General features: G+C 35.4%; 1 protein-coding gene across 1 annotated transcript; it reads right to left on the reverse strand.

The window, feature by feature from the left end:
- Positions 1 to 4,302: 4,302 nt before the first annotated feature.
- On the reverse strand, positions 4,303 to 18,140 carry LOC132554222 (muscle LIM protein Mlp84B-like). Its single transcript, XM_060218528.1, has 9 exons — positions 18,015 to 18,140; positions 14,337 to 14,502; positions 13,213 to 13,370; positions 12,682 to 12,847; positions 8,795 to 8,961; positions 8,523 to 8,688; positions 6,052 to 6,193; positions 5,243 to 5,336; positions 4,303 to 4,810 (listed from the first exon to the last, which is right to left on the reverse strand). The coding sequence occupies exons 1-9, from the start codon at positions 18,109 to 18,111 to the stop codon at positions 4,743 to 4,745; spliced, it is 1,224 nt and encodes a 407-aa protein (XP_060074511.1). The 5' UTR covers positions 18,112 to 18,140; the 3' UTR covers positions 4,303 to 4,742.
- Positions 18,141 to 19,657: the final 1,517 nt, after the last annotated feature.

The raw sequence follows: 19,657 nt of genomic DNA on the forward strand, positions 1-19,657 counted from the left end.
AAGACAGAATTATGACTAGTTCAAAAAAAGCATTACACGAGGCCCATGGGGCCTGCCTCGCTCACCTGGCTAATTCAGTTATTCAGTTACTTCCTTTCAAATATGACGATTAATTTCCCTATTTGGACCCAGGCCTTGAACAAACTTGGACAATTTCCTTGTTAGAAGGAAGGATTTTAAGAACTGTTGTTTCCCTTATTAGGCATCATATCTCTGATGTCAGACTTATTTGATGAAAAATTAGGTTCCATTCAATTAGGTATGTTTCAGACTAAAACAGAACAGAAATAGGCGTTCCCACATTTCCTCTATTGTCGCTACCTGGTCCCACCCTAGAGAGCCAAATCCCACCATTTCTACAAAATTGCTTCCCCTTCACCCAAATATGCTTCCGACCACTTCTCTTCTCCCACCCCAGAGGGCCAAGCCCCATTATATATACAAACTGATTCTACTTCACACAAGCATAGTTCAGACCAAACTAGGACAACACTAACACATTCCTACAGAAGGATTTCAAATAAATTTCTCTATTCCATTCATGACTTGTAGAGATTTTAAGTGAAAGTCGACGGATGCCAGACCATGACATAAGCTCACCAGTCCTTCAGGCCATGTGAGCTAACAAAAACTCTACTCAACATTTAACGACATTTAATACTGCAGTGATATCAACATAAGCTAAGCCTTGAAAAACATCTGGAAATCCTTAATACATGAAAAAGGTAATGACTTAGAATATAAATACATTGTATAAATCTGAATAAAATCAGAATGTATCTTTCTATCTACAATAAATTTCCTCTGTAACAGCCTAATGTACAGACAAATGTTATATAACTCAATCTCCAGTTGTCCCGTTTGGCAGAACATAGTCTCCATTTTGAAAACTGCCAGATTTCTACTCCATTAATATACACAGGTTAGTTTTACAGAAGACATAAATTACTGAAAATATTAAAAGCATTAAGAATGAAAGATTATGAAATATTGTTAACATAGTCTAGGCATAGTCTAATTATAGTGGAGACAGAAGATAGTACCGTGCCTTAAATTAACTTTTGAGATACATGCAATGTGAAGGACGAATTCCCTGTTTAATACTTGTCATAGATGTACAATTTACCTAAAGGAACACTGGTGCTACTAGAATACCTAATCACTGATTTATGTGCTGAAATTAATTTTCCATAATGATATAAAGACAAATGAATCTCCTTTCTTTGGCAATAAATAAAGTCTCAAATTCCACTCACGAAAATTCTTACTTAAACAATTTTTAAAATATTTCACATTTGACATAATTTTTAAAATCATACACAACAAAAATTAGGATGAAAACATAATGTATTGATGATTCCAAAGCACCTGAACTTACAATTCTTATTGTAACAACATCCAGATAATATCCTACATGGGCTTAAATGTTTTAGACTAACAAGTAAGGCACTGACATATGTTCCTGCGGACAAAAACAGTTCCGCCAACAAAGTTCAAACATCAACAAACTTCAACAAGTCAAAACACAATTTCAAACAGGCTTCCTAGGGCAGCATAAATAGCTTTATAAACCTTCACAATCTCAGCCATATCAAAACAGCACAAAATAGGACTTTTCAAGTATTAGTAGTCCCATATAGCCCTCACTCATATATCAAACAAACCTTTTAATCTAAAATATGTCACAAAGCTATAAATTCAGAGCCCTATATTGCCTCTCATAAGCAAAGTAGATGAACTTTAGCACAAGAAAAGTTCATATACTGCAATCAAACTTTAAGGTTGCACTAGATTACAAAGTACTGTGTACTTTGTATCAATAACAAAAAGTTTCAATCAGGGGCAGTAACTCTACCCAAAATCTTAATACTCTTGAAACTGGCCACACATAGACATTAATATCAAACAGGTCAGCTGTTTTGTAGGTAACTTTGCAAGCCTCATTTGGTCCATATTACATGTAATACATTCAACATTGCATCAAAGACAACAAATGTCAAGAAAACGTCTAATGGACTTGTTTAAATGAAATCCTATAACCATTTATACTTGGCATGGTAAATAAAATGTCTTTAACATTAACAAGAGAATGAGTGTTCTGACAAAAATCTATAGGAAATTTATAACAGGTGAACTAACACAGCTAACAAATATTAATGTAATATTTACAGTACCTTGTCAGACCTAACTGTAAATCACTTATATTTTGCATTAATATCCCAGTAAAGTCAATCATGAATCCAAATCCCTCCCAATCACAGGTTCCCCGTCTTAAATAACTCCTCATTCATGAAATTAAGGTAATTTCTAGACCAGCATTTGCGAAATAAATTATTATGCGAAACCTAAATGATTTACAGTATCTGCTGACAGTAAAAATACCTTTTAATATTATGACAATCAATATATATCATATCTGTTACATTTTTCATAAATTGGCATTTTTTTTAATGTTGTAAGCAGTCTCATTTTAGTACATTATCTAAATGAAGCAGTTAGTGGTATATAATTTAACTGATAAATTATGATTTTGAAATTTTGCTGTACTCAAAGGGTTTCTTAAATCCTTTCTTGATTCCTGTATAGAATTACATGTACAGTCACTGGATTTTTAAATGTGTTCATGTGATTTATAGTATTGTAAATGACACTGATATATCTTTGTTCAAGTTTGATTAGAATAGGTAAAATTTATACAACATGCTAATTATATATAAATGATTATTTGTAAACAATACTGAAGTACAAGGTAAACAAATACGAGAGAAAATACAAGGATTTGATTTTTCATAATTACTTAGTACATGATTTAATGTGAAGAAAGCATTAACAGGGTTTTAATATTTTCTGAATAAATTTAGCACTGAAGTACATATAAACATCAAAAGAGAGAAAATTTAATCCTAGTTTTTACATTTTATACAGATAAACACCAGTTTTCACATTTTATACAGATAAACATCAGTTTTCACATTTTATATAGATAAACACCAGTTTTCACATTTTATATAGATAAATAGACTGAAACAATATCTACATGAAAATCAATCATAGCTTTGGTGTTCATTGTCTTCATAGCACCTACATGTAATATATAAGTAAATTCAGAGAGTAATTCTGTCAAATTATCGCACATGCTGGTTTCCATCACTGCTGAATATAGCAAAAAATCTGTGGCAGGTGCCAGTTGTAGGATAAATTAATAAAGTATAGAACTTTTTTCCAAATCTATCACACCTAATTGAGGTGGAGTGTGCCACTTAAATCACATGCTAAGAGTGTTCAACAATCAACATCTCTGATATCAACAAAAATGATAAAATTCTGAGGAAATGTTAACTCCCCTTCAAAGTTATCAATCTTAAATTCAGAGTTTCCAGTTATTATCTATAAACATCAGGTTAATAATTGTAAGAAATAAAATTGCAGATAAGGAAAAGTATATATTTTGTAGTCATAAACTGACTTACATTGTGCGAATATTGTCTAAAACAAAAATAAAACTCTCATAAAAAGCTACCGGTAAAATACATTGCTGGTATAACAAACAAATATACATAAAAAATACAAAACTAAACACAACATTAATTTACTGTATATAACAGGTGATTAGCCTATGCTTGGTAATAAGCCCACCCTCATAACTAAGAGTTCTTTTGACACATGTAGTGTCAACTTCCAAAATAAAAATACCAACTAAAATCCCTTTACAGTAAAACACGTTTATAATGAATTGATGACATATAATATATATATAATATTTCATCTGTATGTAAAATTCCTATATATAACAAATATCACGTAACGAACCAATGCCTAAACGTACCTATCATTAAGAAATAAGTCAGTTTTTGTAACATTGTGTCAATATTTCCTGTAACAAATTATGCATGTTTTTTTTAATTTGTATAAAGCAAACAATGCTTATAACAAAATAGTCATTTTAGTGCCGAGAGATTCATTATAAACGTGTTTTACTGTACCCGTATCCAATGAGTAAGATTCCCTGGGCTTTTTATTGGTAAACTGGGGATACCAATATAACATGTACATATGCTCTGTTCAGACATCGAATGTTCAGAAACCTTTCTCTCTAAATCTTTTTTTCTCTCTCTCTCTCTAAATCTGAGTGTTGATATTTAAAACTTATTTATAATATCCGTTAATAATTCTTACACTCAATTTTTTTTTATTTGTAATATTTTCCTTTCTGAGATTCTTTATTAAGATTTAATTTTACGAGATTAACATTTCATTGTTAACAAAGTAATTGTGATAGAAATGTCTCTAAATTCTGGAATAATGAAAAAAAAATATAATATAAAATGGAAAAGAAAACAACGATAAGAACTGAGAGTTAAATGCACATGCGATAAAAATAAGCATACTTGATGGTGTTGATGATGTTGTGTCTAAGACTTATCAGCCGATATAAAACATTGCAGAGTGGACCAGATTCTCTGTACTATAATTCAGTGACATACCATTTCTGATAAAAATATTTCTGTCAAACAAATGAAATTTTAAAGTCTTTAACATAACCATCAATAGGTAAGATAGCAGCTGACCTTATAATTTTCAGAATAAAAATTTTGTTACTTGTGCAAAAAAACTCGATATAACTGAGGTAAATTTTCTAGTGAGTATTTCCTTTTGGTTTCATAAGTCCACAAGGTGAGAGTTTGTAGTCTGGTCCCAGAGTTGGTCCTCTGATATGTAACAAGGGATCTGTTGTAATGTCTCTAGGCAGTGTGCTGAAGTGCTTGGCCAAAACCAAACCCTTTTGGTCCGAAATGCTTCCCATAGCAAGCTGTCAAAATAATAATAATAATAATAAAAAAAGGCATGAAGGCATCAATTTTGTAAGAAAAATAACAAGTGTTCTTTGTTGTAACAACATGTTTGTCCAGCAGGTGCCAGTGGCATTATTTACATATGTTCTGTGTTACAAACTACACTGATATAAAGTCACAGAGCCAATTTTTAACAATTTTTTCTATTAGATTCACATATCAGCCGCATCAGAATATAAGCCACACCCTTTCTTACGCTTGAACCATTATGTTTTTTCTTTCGTTCTGTTGATTTTTTGTCCAGCTGTGCCTGTATATAAGCTGCACGCCCTAATGCCTAGGGAAAAAGCTACGGCTTATAATCCGCAAAATACAGTAGGGATTGAAACAATGCTTGCTTTTCATGAATTCCCAGACTCTGTTCTGATTTATTACAACATTATACACACCTTTACAGAAAATACTTCCATCATTTTGTGTCAGTGTTGTGGAATCAAGGTTCTTTCCACATGCAGAGCACTTAAAGCAGGCCTTGTGGTAAGTCTGAAATACAGAGCACAGAGCATTTAAAGCAGGCCTTGTGGTAAGTCTGAAACACAGAGCACAGAACACTTCAAGCAGGCTTTGTGTAAAATACAGAGAAAACTAAAAGTCCGACAGACAGGTGTGGATGATATAAATTTACTGTCAACACAATTTCACCCCTTTATATATTAATGCAGACAATATATAAATGTGGCACTGTATACTGGACAGTTATGTAATTTCATGGCTAATATTTCTCAGAAGTTTGTGCTAGTTCACCAGGATAACATGCATGTCTTTAATTGGTATCTGTGTTAACAGACATATAACACATTAAAACATTTTGATGGATTATAAAAATGCTTGCTGGGAATTTGATTTTACTGTGTCTTTAATGACCATAAGCAAAATTTAACTCCTAACGAATATTACAAACAACAGAGCAGATAATATGGAACCGCCAGGAGAGAATATTGTTAAACGTTCCACATTTGAAATTTCACACCCTGCAATTAGGTTATTATCACCACAAAAGTTAATAAAAGAATATAAAGCTTGAGAAGACAAGACATTTCTACTTAAAAGAAAAAATTTCAACATGGTAGATATACAACTTAACAGTGAAGGATAAATATTTCATAAATGAAGATTCCAAATATTAAGTATTTAAAGGCTCCAGAGAAGAATGTGTTTCAGCAAATTTCACCACTTTAATGAAGGAAAAGCCACCTACATTTCCCCCTCCAATGACCTGCTCAGCAAAGTACACCTGCTTGCCACACCGACCACACAACTCTGCACCACCATATTTGGATTGCTGGATGTTTCCCTCTATCAGAGGGGCAGCCTGTGCCATTGCCAGTCGTGATACATTCCTGGAGAAACAACAAATATTCCTGGTTAATAAACATCCAATAGGAGACATAATCATAACTTTCTTCTTTCCTAAAACTGAACAAGATGGCTCCGGCCTTTACCAGTCATCTGACGACAACAGATGGATGGACGGACCACAGAATTTTTGCTGATGGTTGTATTACAAATTTGAAGAATTCAAATTCTGCACATTCCTTGAATGTATCAGAAACCAATATATGATAAATTTTATTAATAAAAAAAACAGTTGTGCAATTATGTTACAAAATGGCTAATGTGCCTACCATATCAAAGTTTTGACAAGCCTTAAAAATAACAACATATCACATATCATCTGTTTCTTTTCCTTAACAAATGAAACTTCAAAACAGTTTCTCAATGGTGCAAATGAAACTGAAGAAGTTCACATTATTTATTCATGACGACTTATATTGGATTTTGGACCAAACCAAAAAGTAAGATTTGGTCAGGACAATCTCAGGACCACTGATATTACAGGCATTCTCTAGTAATATTTCAGACCTAATATGGGTGTCAAATCTACCCTGGAATTAAGAAGGAACAGCGGTTTAGAGCAAAATATTGCCTAACTTCCCATTTTGGGCCCTTTCCTTCCCTTTTTGGGCCCTTTCCTAAAGTCTATAGGGATCAAATCAAAAGTAAAACAAGGAGTTACTTCCTGTTTTGGGGCCCCACATCAAGTCCCTAGGGGTCAATTCAACATTTTAAATACAAGGAATTGCTATGTGTATTCTTTTCCATTGAAATGCTACTGTTTCTACAAGCTTTGATGGATTTCAACCAAATTTGGTCTGATGCATCATTGGTGAGGGCAGTTATATGTGCTATACATAATGTTAATTTGACCCCCTAGGGACCTGGGGACAGGGCCCCAAAAGGGGAAGTTAGACAATATTTAATGCTACTCTATCTTATTTTCTTGATGGATTTTAACCAAAGTTTGTCAGAAAAATCATTTAGAGAGGGCAATCATTTCCCATATTCAAAATGTTGATTTGATCCCTAAGGACCTGGAGACCGTAGAAAATGGTAGACAGCAAACAGATGACAACTAACAATGGACAACGAACAACCTTTTGGGTCAGATGACCTCAAAATTCCATTGAATCCTAGTAAGACTTTTAAAAGATGAGGGTCAGGTCCAGTATCTTCTCCATATCTGTATGATTGATTGATTGACAGGTTTTCCGTCTCCATGACACCTCCCATGTCCGGGTATCGTCTCACCGACGAACGTCAGTGTTCTGTCGACTGTTAGTTGGTTGACAGGTTTTCCGTCTCTGTGATTCCTCCCGGTGCCGGGTATCGTCTCATTGATGAACATCAGTGTTCTGTCGACTGTTGGTTGGTTGACAGGTTTTCCGTCTCTGTGACTCCTCCCGTGTCTGGGTATCGTCTGACCGACGAATGTCAGTGTTCTGTCGACTGTTGGTTGGTTGACAGGGTTTCCGTCTCCATGACACCTCCCGTGTCCGGGTATCGTCTCACCGACGAACGTCAGTGTTCTGTCGACTGTTAGTTGGTTGACAGGTTTTCCGTCTCTGTGATTCCTCCCGGTGCCGGGTATCATCTCACTGATGAACATCAGTGTTCTGTCGACTGTTGGTTGGTTGACAGGTTTTCCGTCTCCGTGACGCCTCCCGTGTCTGGGTATCGTCTCACCGACGAACGTCGGTGTTCTGTCGACTGTTGGTTAGTTGACAGGTTTTCCGTTTCCGTGACTCCTCCCGTGTCCGGGTGTCGTCTCATCGACGAACGTCAGTGTTCTGGCGACTGTTGGTTGGTTGACAGGTTTTCCGTCTCCGTGACTCCTCCCGTGTCTGGGTATCGTCTCACCGACGAACGTCAGTGTTCTGTCGACTGTTGGTTAGTTGACAGGTTTTCCGTTTCCGTGACTCCTCCCGTGTCCGGGTGTCGTCTCATCGACGAACGTCAGTGTTCTGTCGACTGTTGGTTGGTTGACAGGTTTTCCGTCTCCGTGACTCCTCCCGTATCTGAGTATCGTCTCACCGACCAACGTCAGTGTTCTGGCTACATATATATGTATGACATTTGGCACAATATATGTCATATATACCTGAAACATTTTTCTGCTAAGGGATGTTATAAATCATTGAAAAAAAACGCTTGGCCCAGCGACCACTGACAAGTGCTTCAATTTACATCCCTTCACTACTTAATAAATGTTCATATGAAATTACAATAAATGTTATCTATGGTCACCTGGTGTTGGAGGGCAACTTTTGATAAATTCTTTGCTCTAACATTCCAATTGAATTTCCAGACCCTTACCCTAGAGTTACTTACTCTGTAGTTATTTCCCCTGCTCGGCCTGTGTCCATGGATAGTCCAGATGCTCCCCCAGCAAAACCATAGCCCTTTGGGCCAAACATTCGGCCATAACATGCTTTACAATATGCTTCTCCATCATGGTCTGTACAGGTGGTGCTGTCCAGCATTTTATTACAGTTCGCTGAAAGATCATCAACACATTTTTAAACTGCATTTGGAGGTTGTTGTTAATCAATATCACTTAGTTGAAAAACACGATTTTTTAAAAAGAATTTCCTACCACTCACCACATTTAAGACATAATTTGTGCCACTTCCTGCCATTAGCGCGGGCCTCTTCTGCAAAGAATACTGTCTTTTGACATCGTGGGCATTTCTCACCACCACCAAACCGATTTCCACCTCCACCGTTTATAACAGGGGCAGCCTGGGCCTGGGCATAGTGCGAGACATTGCTGAAAAATATAAAAAAAACAATTACAGATAACTCTAGGGAGAAAAGGTAGCGAACTCTTGCATTCTTATTGGGAACATTAAATGTTTATCAAATGTTCATTTTAATATTTCTTCCAATCTATTATACTTTCAAATTAGTGTAGCAAGTGTTGGTGAACCCAATCAGAATGTCCTCTAGGGCATTACAGGACTTGGAAGCATCACTCACTGCAGACTTTAACAGGAGCAATTTTCGCCTTGGCATAAAATATTGTATGTAAATTTATTTTTCCCTGTAAATCCATTAATTAAACAAAAAATTAAAAGGGTCATGACCTTTAACCTTTTATCTCGAAAGAGAATTTCAATTATTTCCACTTCCCAAAAAGGAAGTTTTTATCACTACTTCATTCTACTATTAGATTCAATATTGATGCAGAAATGTATTTATTTTCTATAAATATATAATTACAAATGTACCATTTATAAGTACAGAACATCATGTACATGTCACCATGTTTTTCCCCAGCATTATAAATGCTGAACCACTGACCATTATCAGTTATGTATAAGTCAAAAAGATAATTTCTATCACAAATTAAGCTAGTTAGTAACCAAAGCATCTGTCCTGCACAAACAGGAAACATGGCTACTTTCAGAGCCATGGCAACTATCAATGTGGCAAGATCTGCAGCACCAGCATGCAGAGTCTAGTGCACCATATATCAACAACACATTCACATGCTTACTTACACAGCTATCCGAAACACAAACATCTTCAAATGTTTGTTAAGGATATCAAACAAGATAAGCAAAAACAAAGTTCCTTTCAGTTCCCTTATCTTCAATGATAAATGAAATAAATAAAAATCCGGGAGAGCTCTGAAGCCATACACAGTTTCCACTTTGTATACTTAAATTCACTATGTCAAAATGTTTGTGTAGATTTATTGTCCCACAAACAGCTATGGTCACTCCATGCTGGGTCTCCATGTCGGAGCTGGTGACTTCCTCAATGAAGAACGTGCTAGAGGCACATTACATCTTAAGTAATTTGTATCTTGTCCAAGAAACTACCCTGATAATTGTGTTTCTCAGCTTCTTGTGAAACACAAACCTCCATAGGTAAGAAACATCATACTCAAGGATATTCCCAAAGATTACAAAGTTCAGAATCTACAAACTGTGCAATCGCTGCCTTTGTTAGTTCAGAATTCATGCTTTTTATATCAAGCTTCATAAATACAAAGCATTGTTGTGCTTCAAAATCATTTTTATATGTCAAATAACAACATGGTTGAATATACAAATCAGAAATATACTGATTTATCAAAAACACAAAAGAAATTACCAGTTACACAGATAGTCATATAACTGTCTCTTTTACATTGCATGCCATTTTTTTTTTTTTTTTTTGTAATGCAGAGTTATCTGCTCTTATGAGCATATATTTATGGTTACGCCATTAATTTGTGTGAGAAAATCACACCATTTTTTTCTAGATGTTATCCTTACAAACGAATGATGCTTATCCTTACAAACAAATGATGCAACAACCAATACCTGGTCACAAGGGCAGATAACTCTGCATTGCAAAAAAGATGGAATTATTCAACTCTAACAGGAAGAAGCATAGAGGTTAAATCAGGTTAACAATAGTAAACATACAAAAAGACAAGACAGTAAGAAATATCATTACATGTATACCAATGCAAGTTCCAAGATCTACAGAAACAAAAAATGCTTCAGTTAAATTAACAACAAACACCAATCATAATGTAACAGATTTTAATTCATATATTTGTTATAAAACCATGTACAGTATCTTAATTATAACATGTCTCATAGACACAATAACGTTAGAATCATTCAGAATATCACATTAAAATATATTTGTCAAGCAATATGCCGATACTTTGTAATTATCTCACCAATGTATATTGCTGTTTTGAAAATTTATCAACAAATGCCACTTCATTGTCCTGTAATAAGCCCATCCACAAACTTTGAGTTAGAAGTAAGACTTTTGGTCCCCTGTGCTTATTTGCAGGATAATCACAGTTAATCACATACCTATGTAACTGTTCTGTGATGTGACGTAGGAGGCCTATATCACTATGGTTACAAGACAAATATTTGATAATCAGGACATTTAGTTAATTGTTGAAAGTATCTTTTTGACTGAGTTTGAGAGGAAATGTCTATTTCACACACATTTTGACTGTTCAGGTAAGTTATTTGACTTCTGAAATAGTCAAATGTCAAGGCTCAAATGAATTCACTGATTACAACAATATGATAAACAGATGTAGATAACACCACTCTTCTGTATGAAGTAAAAACTCTCCTATATAAAAATATGATAGATTTCTTTGCCTTCCTCATGACTTTGACTTACATCAGTTAAACGTGGATTTTATTTGAACTGGTAACATACTTATGATATTCCAATCACCTAAAGTGTTGTGGCATCAAACTGTTTAACTCATATCAGAAAGAAAACCTTTTTTCGGTCTATCATCTGTTTACCATCTTGTCTCTCTATTTTCAACCTTATGGTACATAGGATTTAATATAGCTGAAAAAGTTGGTCAATTCCTTACCATCTCAGACACTACATACATCAGTGCTAGTTCGCTCCACACTGGTCATTTGTCTGATGAAAGTGACTGTAATGTCGTCAAGACGTCACACTCTAATCCTCTACTTGTTTTGTTATAAGAACTTCTATTCTATTGACATTACCATCCTGTAGAAAATGTTCCGAAATATAAAGAGAATCTCCCTATGATAATTACCTCTAAATAGTAATCACTCATTCTATATAATCTTCCCTCATAATTAGTATTAATTTTTCTCATGTTTTTGTCCAACCTTTTTTTTTTATACTTATATCAAATCACAATATCATGTTAAGTTACAAGTAAACATTTCTATCAACATTATAAACATGCAAATGACTTAAATCATCTTCAATTTAACCTATTTTATAAATTAAATTGAAATTAAATGTACCGTCCGAGTTGCGTATTGATTTAGTTTTCAACCTTTGGAGTAAGTTATTTGAAGCTGAGGACATCATGCGTGTTATAACATTGGACATTTCAGCTATCACAATGCACTATAGGGCTGGTCAAGGCAAACTTTCATCAGTCTTGACAACTAAACTACCATGCTCTCAAGTAAATAACTTCATCACTTTCATAAAGAATAAAGAAAAATGAACATCAGAGGTATAATGTTTTCATGTTTGTACTAAGACAGAATTATGCATGAATTTTTTCAAGAGAGTGTGAATTTGAGGGAAACAAATTTTCAGTACTGACTCAGACCATTATATTCCTCAGCAGTAGGTATTCCTTAAGTATTGTGGTATGGCTTATGGCCTTTTGAATATATACAGCTGTGATCGTACAGTTTTGAAAATGTTAAATTGTTGTAGATATAAAGGTTTATTAAAATCTAATGTAAAAAATGCATTACCGTATTTAACGGATAAGCCGCACCTTCTTAAGTGCATTTAGAAAATTGGAAAAGATTATTTTAATTCTTTAAAAAAAATTTTTTTTGGGAGGTGGTGGGGGGGGGGATAGTTGTTATAAACATGTACATACATGTTAATTAAATTTGTGTACAAGATGAAGTTGAAAAATATCATTGCTCTGTAGCTTCTATGCAAGACCACTATGAAACATTTTAACAAATGCAAACAAATACGTGTATGCAAATGAGTTCATTACTCCAAGGGAATCTCGTAAGGACGTCCCGTATCCATGGAGAGCAGCATAGCTCCGCCAGCGTAGCCGTAACCTTTAGGACCGAAAAGCTTGCCGTAGCAGTTTCGACAAAAAATATCTCCATCATGATCCGTACAAGTGGAACTATCCAGAGGCTTCCCACAATGCCCTGAAATAGTAGGACGGTTGCAGTGCATACTGAGGTATACCAAGTGTTCATATCAAGTTTACAGCAATTTATACAACTGACAACAAGATCAGCTGTAGCTTAAGTCCAATCAAGTCTATAAGTAAAGTTATGACTGAAAAACCAGGGCTTAAAGAGAGTTTCTGGAATAATCAAAACTGGTTTCTATTCAATATTTAATAATACTATGGTGAAATATTTTGTATCATGGCTGTTAAAACAAACTGACTTCAATAGATTGTCCAGGTACATAAAAAGTAATAAATGTGTTTAAACAACTGAAGAGCATGCCTCTGTGTACTTGGGAAATGTACTAGCACCAAGCAGATAATTTGAATACAACTTACCACAACTGAGACAGATTTTATGCCACTTGCGTCCCATGGCACGAACCTCCTCTGCATAGTAGACGGTGTGTCCACAACGAAGGCATGCATCCCGTGCAGCCCAACTGGCCGGTGTTTGGAGCAATGGCGCTGATACAGCCTTAACGAAGTTATTGATTCTGGACATAGCAAGTCAACCCCATCGTCAGATAGTGTGTTTACAAACCCAAATCATGTGGTTCACCAATGTATCTCATACTTAGCAAGACTTACCTTATACAATATCCCAAACTCGCAGTGTAAAACTTACATCAAATAATAACACTTATCTGAATCCTGAACATTTTAACACCCTCACTAATTAACAAAATGCTCACTGGTCAAATGAAAAGACACTTATCAACATAACACAATCTATTGTATGAACTTTTTTTCCCAGTCTATATATTCCACTCACTTACATTTAAATGCTTTAAAAGGAGGTGAAAACAATTCATTCTATACTCAAATTTTATTGAAATTTAATAATTTATTTTATAGTTTTGCCATGTCCTGAAACATCTGCCAGCATCAATTATGTTCAAAAGATCATGTACTAAATTGTTGCATATTTCATGGATGTTTTTTCAAATTAAGTCAGTAGTACAGTTCATTATGTCCATCCCTAAGCCCCAACCTGGCACCCTTGTCCCCTTGAACCCTACTTGGCAGTCCCTGTCCCCCTGCCCTTACCTAGCAGCCCTTGTCCCCCTACCCCTACCTGGCAGCCCTTATCCCCCTGCCCCAACCTAGCAGCCCTTGTCCCCCTACCCCTACCTGGCAGTCCTTATCCCCCTGTCTGGCACCCCTTGTGCCCCTGCCCCTGCCTGGCACCTTTTGTCCCCCTGCCCCTGCCTGGCACCCCTTGTCCCCCTGACCCTACCTGGCAGTCCTAAGCCCCCTGACCGTACCTGGCACCCCTTGTCCCCCTGCCCCTACCTGGCACCCCTTGTACCTACCTAGCAGTCCTTATCCCCCCTGCCCCTACCTGGCACCCCTTGTTCCCCTGCCCATACCTGGCAGCCCTTGTCCCCCTGCCCCTACCTGGCACCCCTTGTACTAATACAGGTATCTTTCAACTGTACATAACTGCATATACTTCTTACCCATCCACCTGTCCATATTTGGTCGTACTGTTGGCAGAAAGGCCTGAAGCACCACCTGCGAAGCCATATCCCTTTGGTCCGAAATTCTTTCCGTAGCAGGCCTTACAAAACGCTTCCCCCTGATGGTCAGTACAGGTAGTACTGTCCAACAATTTGTTGCAACTGGCTGTAAGAGAAGACTAGAGTTACTTCCCCTGTTGTTGGACACAATGCACAGTTAATACTATCTAGTAATTAAAACCTGTTATAGCTAAAGTTGGAGTTATTTCCCCTTGTATTAGTAATGCTTGTCAATGAACAAGTAGACAGTCCATTACACAGGTATGCTGTTGCATCTCGGTAACTACTTTTGGACTATAAGACAAGATAAGTTAATGTCCCTAAAATATTTATATCAATACCTGGTACATATGTTTTGCTTATTTATCTAGCAATCTAATTTGTAACTCTCTGCTTTGTTACAATATGAGAATTATTTCTGGTTAGTCTATTTCACAAATTCCTTATCTAGTAACTAAAATTACTTTCAGCAGTAGGACAAAACCAAGGTAGATCTATCATTAATTTGGAATGTCCCACAGTTTGTAAACTAAACAAACTCTCTTTCTTTTTTTTTCATTTTGGTGTCTAGGTATAGAGACAAAAGACAAAACTTTGACAATGCCATACACTTAAATGGCCCTATATATAGCACAGTGGTACACCGAGTTGCACTAGTGAAAATATTATTAGTAAACCATAAAAATTGTTTTGCTATTTCAATGAGTTATTACGCGTTGTGGATGCTGCCTTACATGTCTTGCTGATAAACACATGTTAATCTCTCTCTCAAGTATCAGATTTCTGGTCTCACACCTGCTCCACCTAGATCAGATATCTGAAACTGATGTTGTAACACCTGTACTGTTGCTATGTAGGGGCTGAAGTGACATCCATATTAACCCTATTACATTGATTTTTTTGTGTGTCCATCTATGTTGGCGACTATGGTCAGAACAGATAAAAAATAGTAGCTTTAAATGTCATAGGAAGTTAACATCATCAGATCTAGATGTAGATTGAGGTTTAGTATATAACACTAGTCAACATTTATGTCAATAAACAGAAGCCATTCAACATTACAAAACATTACTGATGTCCTAAATTAACACCATCTGTAGAATAATGCATATTGTAAAAACCCATGTAATGTGTGGAGTTTTTTTTTAGAAAATGTATGTCCAAATTTGTGAGTGTGTACATTACATAGCTAGGATTTTCAAGTTTCTTTTTCATGGAAAAATCTGTGGGGCCACCATCATTTTTTGTCAGGATTATCTGGTACTCAAAACTAACAACAAAAAGGATTTGACAATTTATTTTGTTCTCCCAACCTAATATATGTCTCTCTCTCTCTCTCTCTCTCTCTCTCTCTCTCTCTCTCTAATCCATCCTTCCAAACTAATCTGACCCTTGTCCTACCATGTCAGTCTTGACTTTCTCCTCTCAAACTAATATGTCCCTTAACCTACCATCTTCCTCTACTCCCTCCTCAATTTCTCCCTCTCTCTCTCCTTCTCCTTTTGTTTACCCCTCCTCTGGGACGTTTATCTGTCTCTTGTCCTACCATCTCTCACTCTGCTCTCTCCTCTTACATTGGTATTTTAACCAGTTCTCAGTATGTTTCGAATTAAGCACTACATGAACTCTCACTCTCTAAATCTTCTAGTCAAGCCAAACTTTCTCCCATACACTGAAAATCACTCACTGAATAACGAGGGACAATAACTGACTGTTAATTATATACAGTTAAGAATTTATCAGATGTGCCTATTTATACCAATGCATTTCCTACAGAACCTCTCCACTATAAGGCAGATGATGACCGATACAGAGAGAACACAGATGAGTCATATCGGGTCTATCTCACCTTTAAGTAAATAGCTTACTTTCACATCACAGCAGGTTCAACTTTGGCATTAGCCCCATATCTTCCCCTTTATCATTTGATTAATGATATGAAATAAAACGCATACTAGGAATAGTGCTGTTCAGCATTAGATATCCATCACTAGTTTTGAGCCAAATTTTAAAAAATCCTTTGAAATTCACTTTCATGTTTTTTCAGGTTTTTCATGTTCTTCACAAGAATGTTGCGAAATTAAATCAATGCATGAAACTTTCTTTAAATTAGCTGCACCTTTATCTTCAGAAAACCTGTTCACATAAACAATTTCCCTGCTAACCATCCTGGGGTTCTTTGAAATCTGAAAGTCAGATGCACTGACATCCTGTAATTTGACACTGAACAAATATTTACAAAGATACTATTATCGCAAATATGATGTTCAATTAATCACGTAGCTACCGGAAACTCTGATATGTAGAGGAGGGTTACGCTATAAATTGATCTCCATTCCAGTAATGCCGAACTTGAGAGGATTTTCAAAACCCATACATTTAACATAAATTGTAATAAAATCATTTTTCCAATACAAAAGCACTAGACCTTTGATTTAAGGCGGTGCCCAGAAGGGATCTTCTGAAAAACTACCAACGAAATTGAATTATCAAAATATACAATAAATAACTGAAATTCCAATGTACAGAAATTAGAAAAGAATCTGAATTAGGAGGTGGTCGCACCAAGCCAGATATACGATGTTTCTAATTATTTATTAATGCCGTTATATGTTGACTGGTCTTCGGCCGAAATATGTCGGCTTCTTTAGGACAAAATTGTAGGATATTTTTAAGTCCTACAAAATACTGGAACAGGTTAGTTCTACCTAAGTGTATATGTATATAGTGACATCATCAACAATGATATAATTATGATGTCATAAGTTGTATTGGGATGTCATTAGTGGCTATCAAGATAGATAACTCTGTTAAGACAATATTAACACATATCTAAAACAATATCAATATTTAAACTGTCATTTGATATCTTTCTTCTTTTATAAAATCTGAAAGTCATCCATGTTTTTCAAAACACTGCAATCCTTTAACCTGCATTATTGCATGGTCTGATGACACAGTCGACCTTGAATAGAAGGACACCTTGAACGTGATGTAAAATGTCGTTCCATAAGGCTTAGTGCAAATATTTATCATACTGACTCATTTTATAATAAAGTTTTCATAAAGTTCACCACCATTTCTCTACAAAATATTTACACAAAAGAAAACAGGGGTATTTTAGACAACACTTAACTGAAGAAAACAAAACCTGTCTTAATATTGAGCACATATATTCATCATCATACCATTAATTTGTTGATATAATTAAGTGTATTTACTTATTTGTGTTGAGTACCTTCTTATATGTTATATGTGACAAACAACAACATCACCTGACTACTATATACAGCTTGCATCTATTACCCATTTTTGATGGCTGCCATTAATTCGTATTCCGGTATCATATATATTACTTTATATCCATTTAGACTTAATGGTTTTGATTTATGGAAATAAAAACTACACTCAAACCTTGTAGACAAATTCTCATTGAAATGTAGAACCTTTTAACAAGTTATATATGATAAATCATATGATCACTCCTTACATATATATAGATATGTAGATCTATAATTATATTAGTTGATTTATCATCACGGGGAAGAGTTGAGTTATCTTCCAAGTTTAATGTACACACACCCAGGGTCACTCCTGATGATATGGGAAACTACTCACCACATTTTAGGCAAAGTTTATGCCATTTCCTTCCTAAGGCACGAAGTTCTTCTGCGAAGTACACAGGTTTCATACATCTTTGACACCGTTCTGCCATTCTGTTTATAATGCTGGTTCAAATTTCTTCAAAATTCTGTAAGACATAAATTACATCATAATCATTATACAACTTGCTTTCATATCAACTGGGATTTTTCAAGGGCACTTTCCAAGTGACAGTCAAGAGGCTGTAACTTTGATCCCTAGTACAGTACATAGTGCAGTTTTTAACAAAAATTCGCTCACCGAATTTTTAAGGCAATTTAGCCATACTGTGTGTTTAATACAAGCAGTAAGAACTGAATCTGACAGAACAGGCAAGGTCTGTACTCTGTCCTAACTAGTAGGAGTAAACATTTAAACCAAAAAGTTATTGAGACCATGTGAACAAAAATTCACATCATCTTTTGCACTAGGTTGTAACTGTACTTCATTGTAAGCATTAGAGAGATGATTCTGGATCATGAGTATTCCTGGAGGAACTGGACCAAGCAGATCATGTTTCAGCATCAAGTCTGTCACATTTTACATAAATAATACAATAAGCTGATAAAAGAAAAAAAACAAACAAGTAACAAGTAGCAAAGAACACTAGGAGCAGATTGACAGAAGAAAAGACATTGGGAAACTAGTTAGACTTCAATTTGTATGAATAATTCATATCTACGTCATTCTGGATGAGCCTAATGTACCTGAATAAAAATTAATATTTTTATGAAAGAAACAGAAACCCATTAATTTTGTATCTACAGTATATACCTGAACAAAAATGGAAAGTAATATTGTATATCACCACCAGTTTTTATTTCAGCTGCACTTGAGAGAAAGCCAATGACCCGACATAAAACCAAACGTGTACAGTAAACCCATCTTATCATCATTCAAAACAGGCTTTGTCTATACTGGTAATAAAAATCAGGATGAAAATATAAAGGGCACCGAGCGAAATAGAAGAGTGTAGGTCATTTAACTCAGCACCATTATCACAGCAATAATATCTAGTTCAGATAGTGCTGATTCAGAGGTGTACCTCCTTCATGCCATTCTTCATCAGCCTCACTATTTTTGTTGTAAAATATTTTTATTTTGCCCGTTTTGAACATGATATCCTGCTTTCCAAATCTATTTTTAGTTTTAACACTCCTTGTATTTCTGGATTTACATGTTCGCCAGATGTGGAAGCCTTACTGGTGCATGGTAAAGACTGTTGTCTGTGTATTTCATCCGTGCCATGTGATTTCACACACAATTGCATGTTGACACACAACAGATGTAGTTCAGCACATCATTGGATGGTGATCATGACACACAACAGCTGAGGGCAACGATCTAACATCTTTCCTGTTCATCATGAATTATTTTCTGACTTACATGTGTATACAAATATAAATATATATTTCCTGAACCAGTACTTTAAAGTCTTGTTAGCTTAATTTACACCGAATGCAAATATGACATCAACTGCTTCTCAAAAACATATGTGACCTGAATAGTAAAGAGGGATTTTATACCTTTATTTCAGGATAAGAGACAGTATTATGTGTCCAATTTTAAACAAATTTCCCAGAACAGATGAGAGGTTATTGGATTATGGAGATGACTAG

Source organism: Ylistrum balloti, unplaced genomic scaffold (genome assembly GCF_031769215.1).
Source record: "Ylistrum balloti isolate Yb309-2 unplaced genomic scaffold, AGI_CSIRO_Ybal_v1 Utg370386, whole genome shotgun sequence".
NCBI lineage: Eukaryota > Metazoa > Mollusca > Bivalvia > Pectinida > Pectinidae > Ylistrum > Ylistrum balloti.

What these genes read in the sequence shown, in the direction of transcription:
- LOC132554222 (XM_060218528.1), bottom strand. Translation starts at nt 18,111, where the DNA reads ATGGCAGAACGGTGTCAAAGATGTATGAAACCTGTGTACTTCGCAGAA. An exon ending in AAATATGGACAGGTGGATGG is followed by an intron (nt 13,371 to 14,336) that starts GTAAGAAGTATA and finishes TGCTATGTCCAG; the next exon opens with AATCAATAACTTCGTTAAGG. An exon ending in CAAATTATGTCTTAAATGTG is followed by an intron (nt 8,689 to 8,794) that starts GTGAGTGGTAGG and finishes ATGATCTTTCAG; the next exon opens with CGAACTGTAATAAAATGCTG.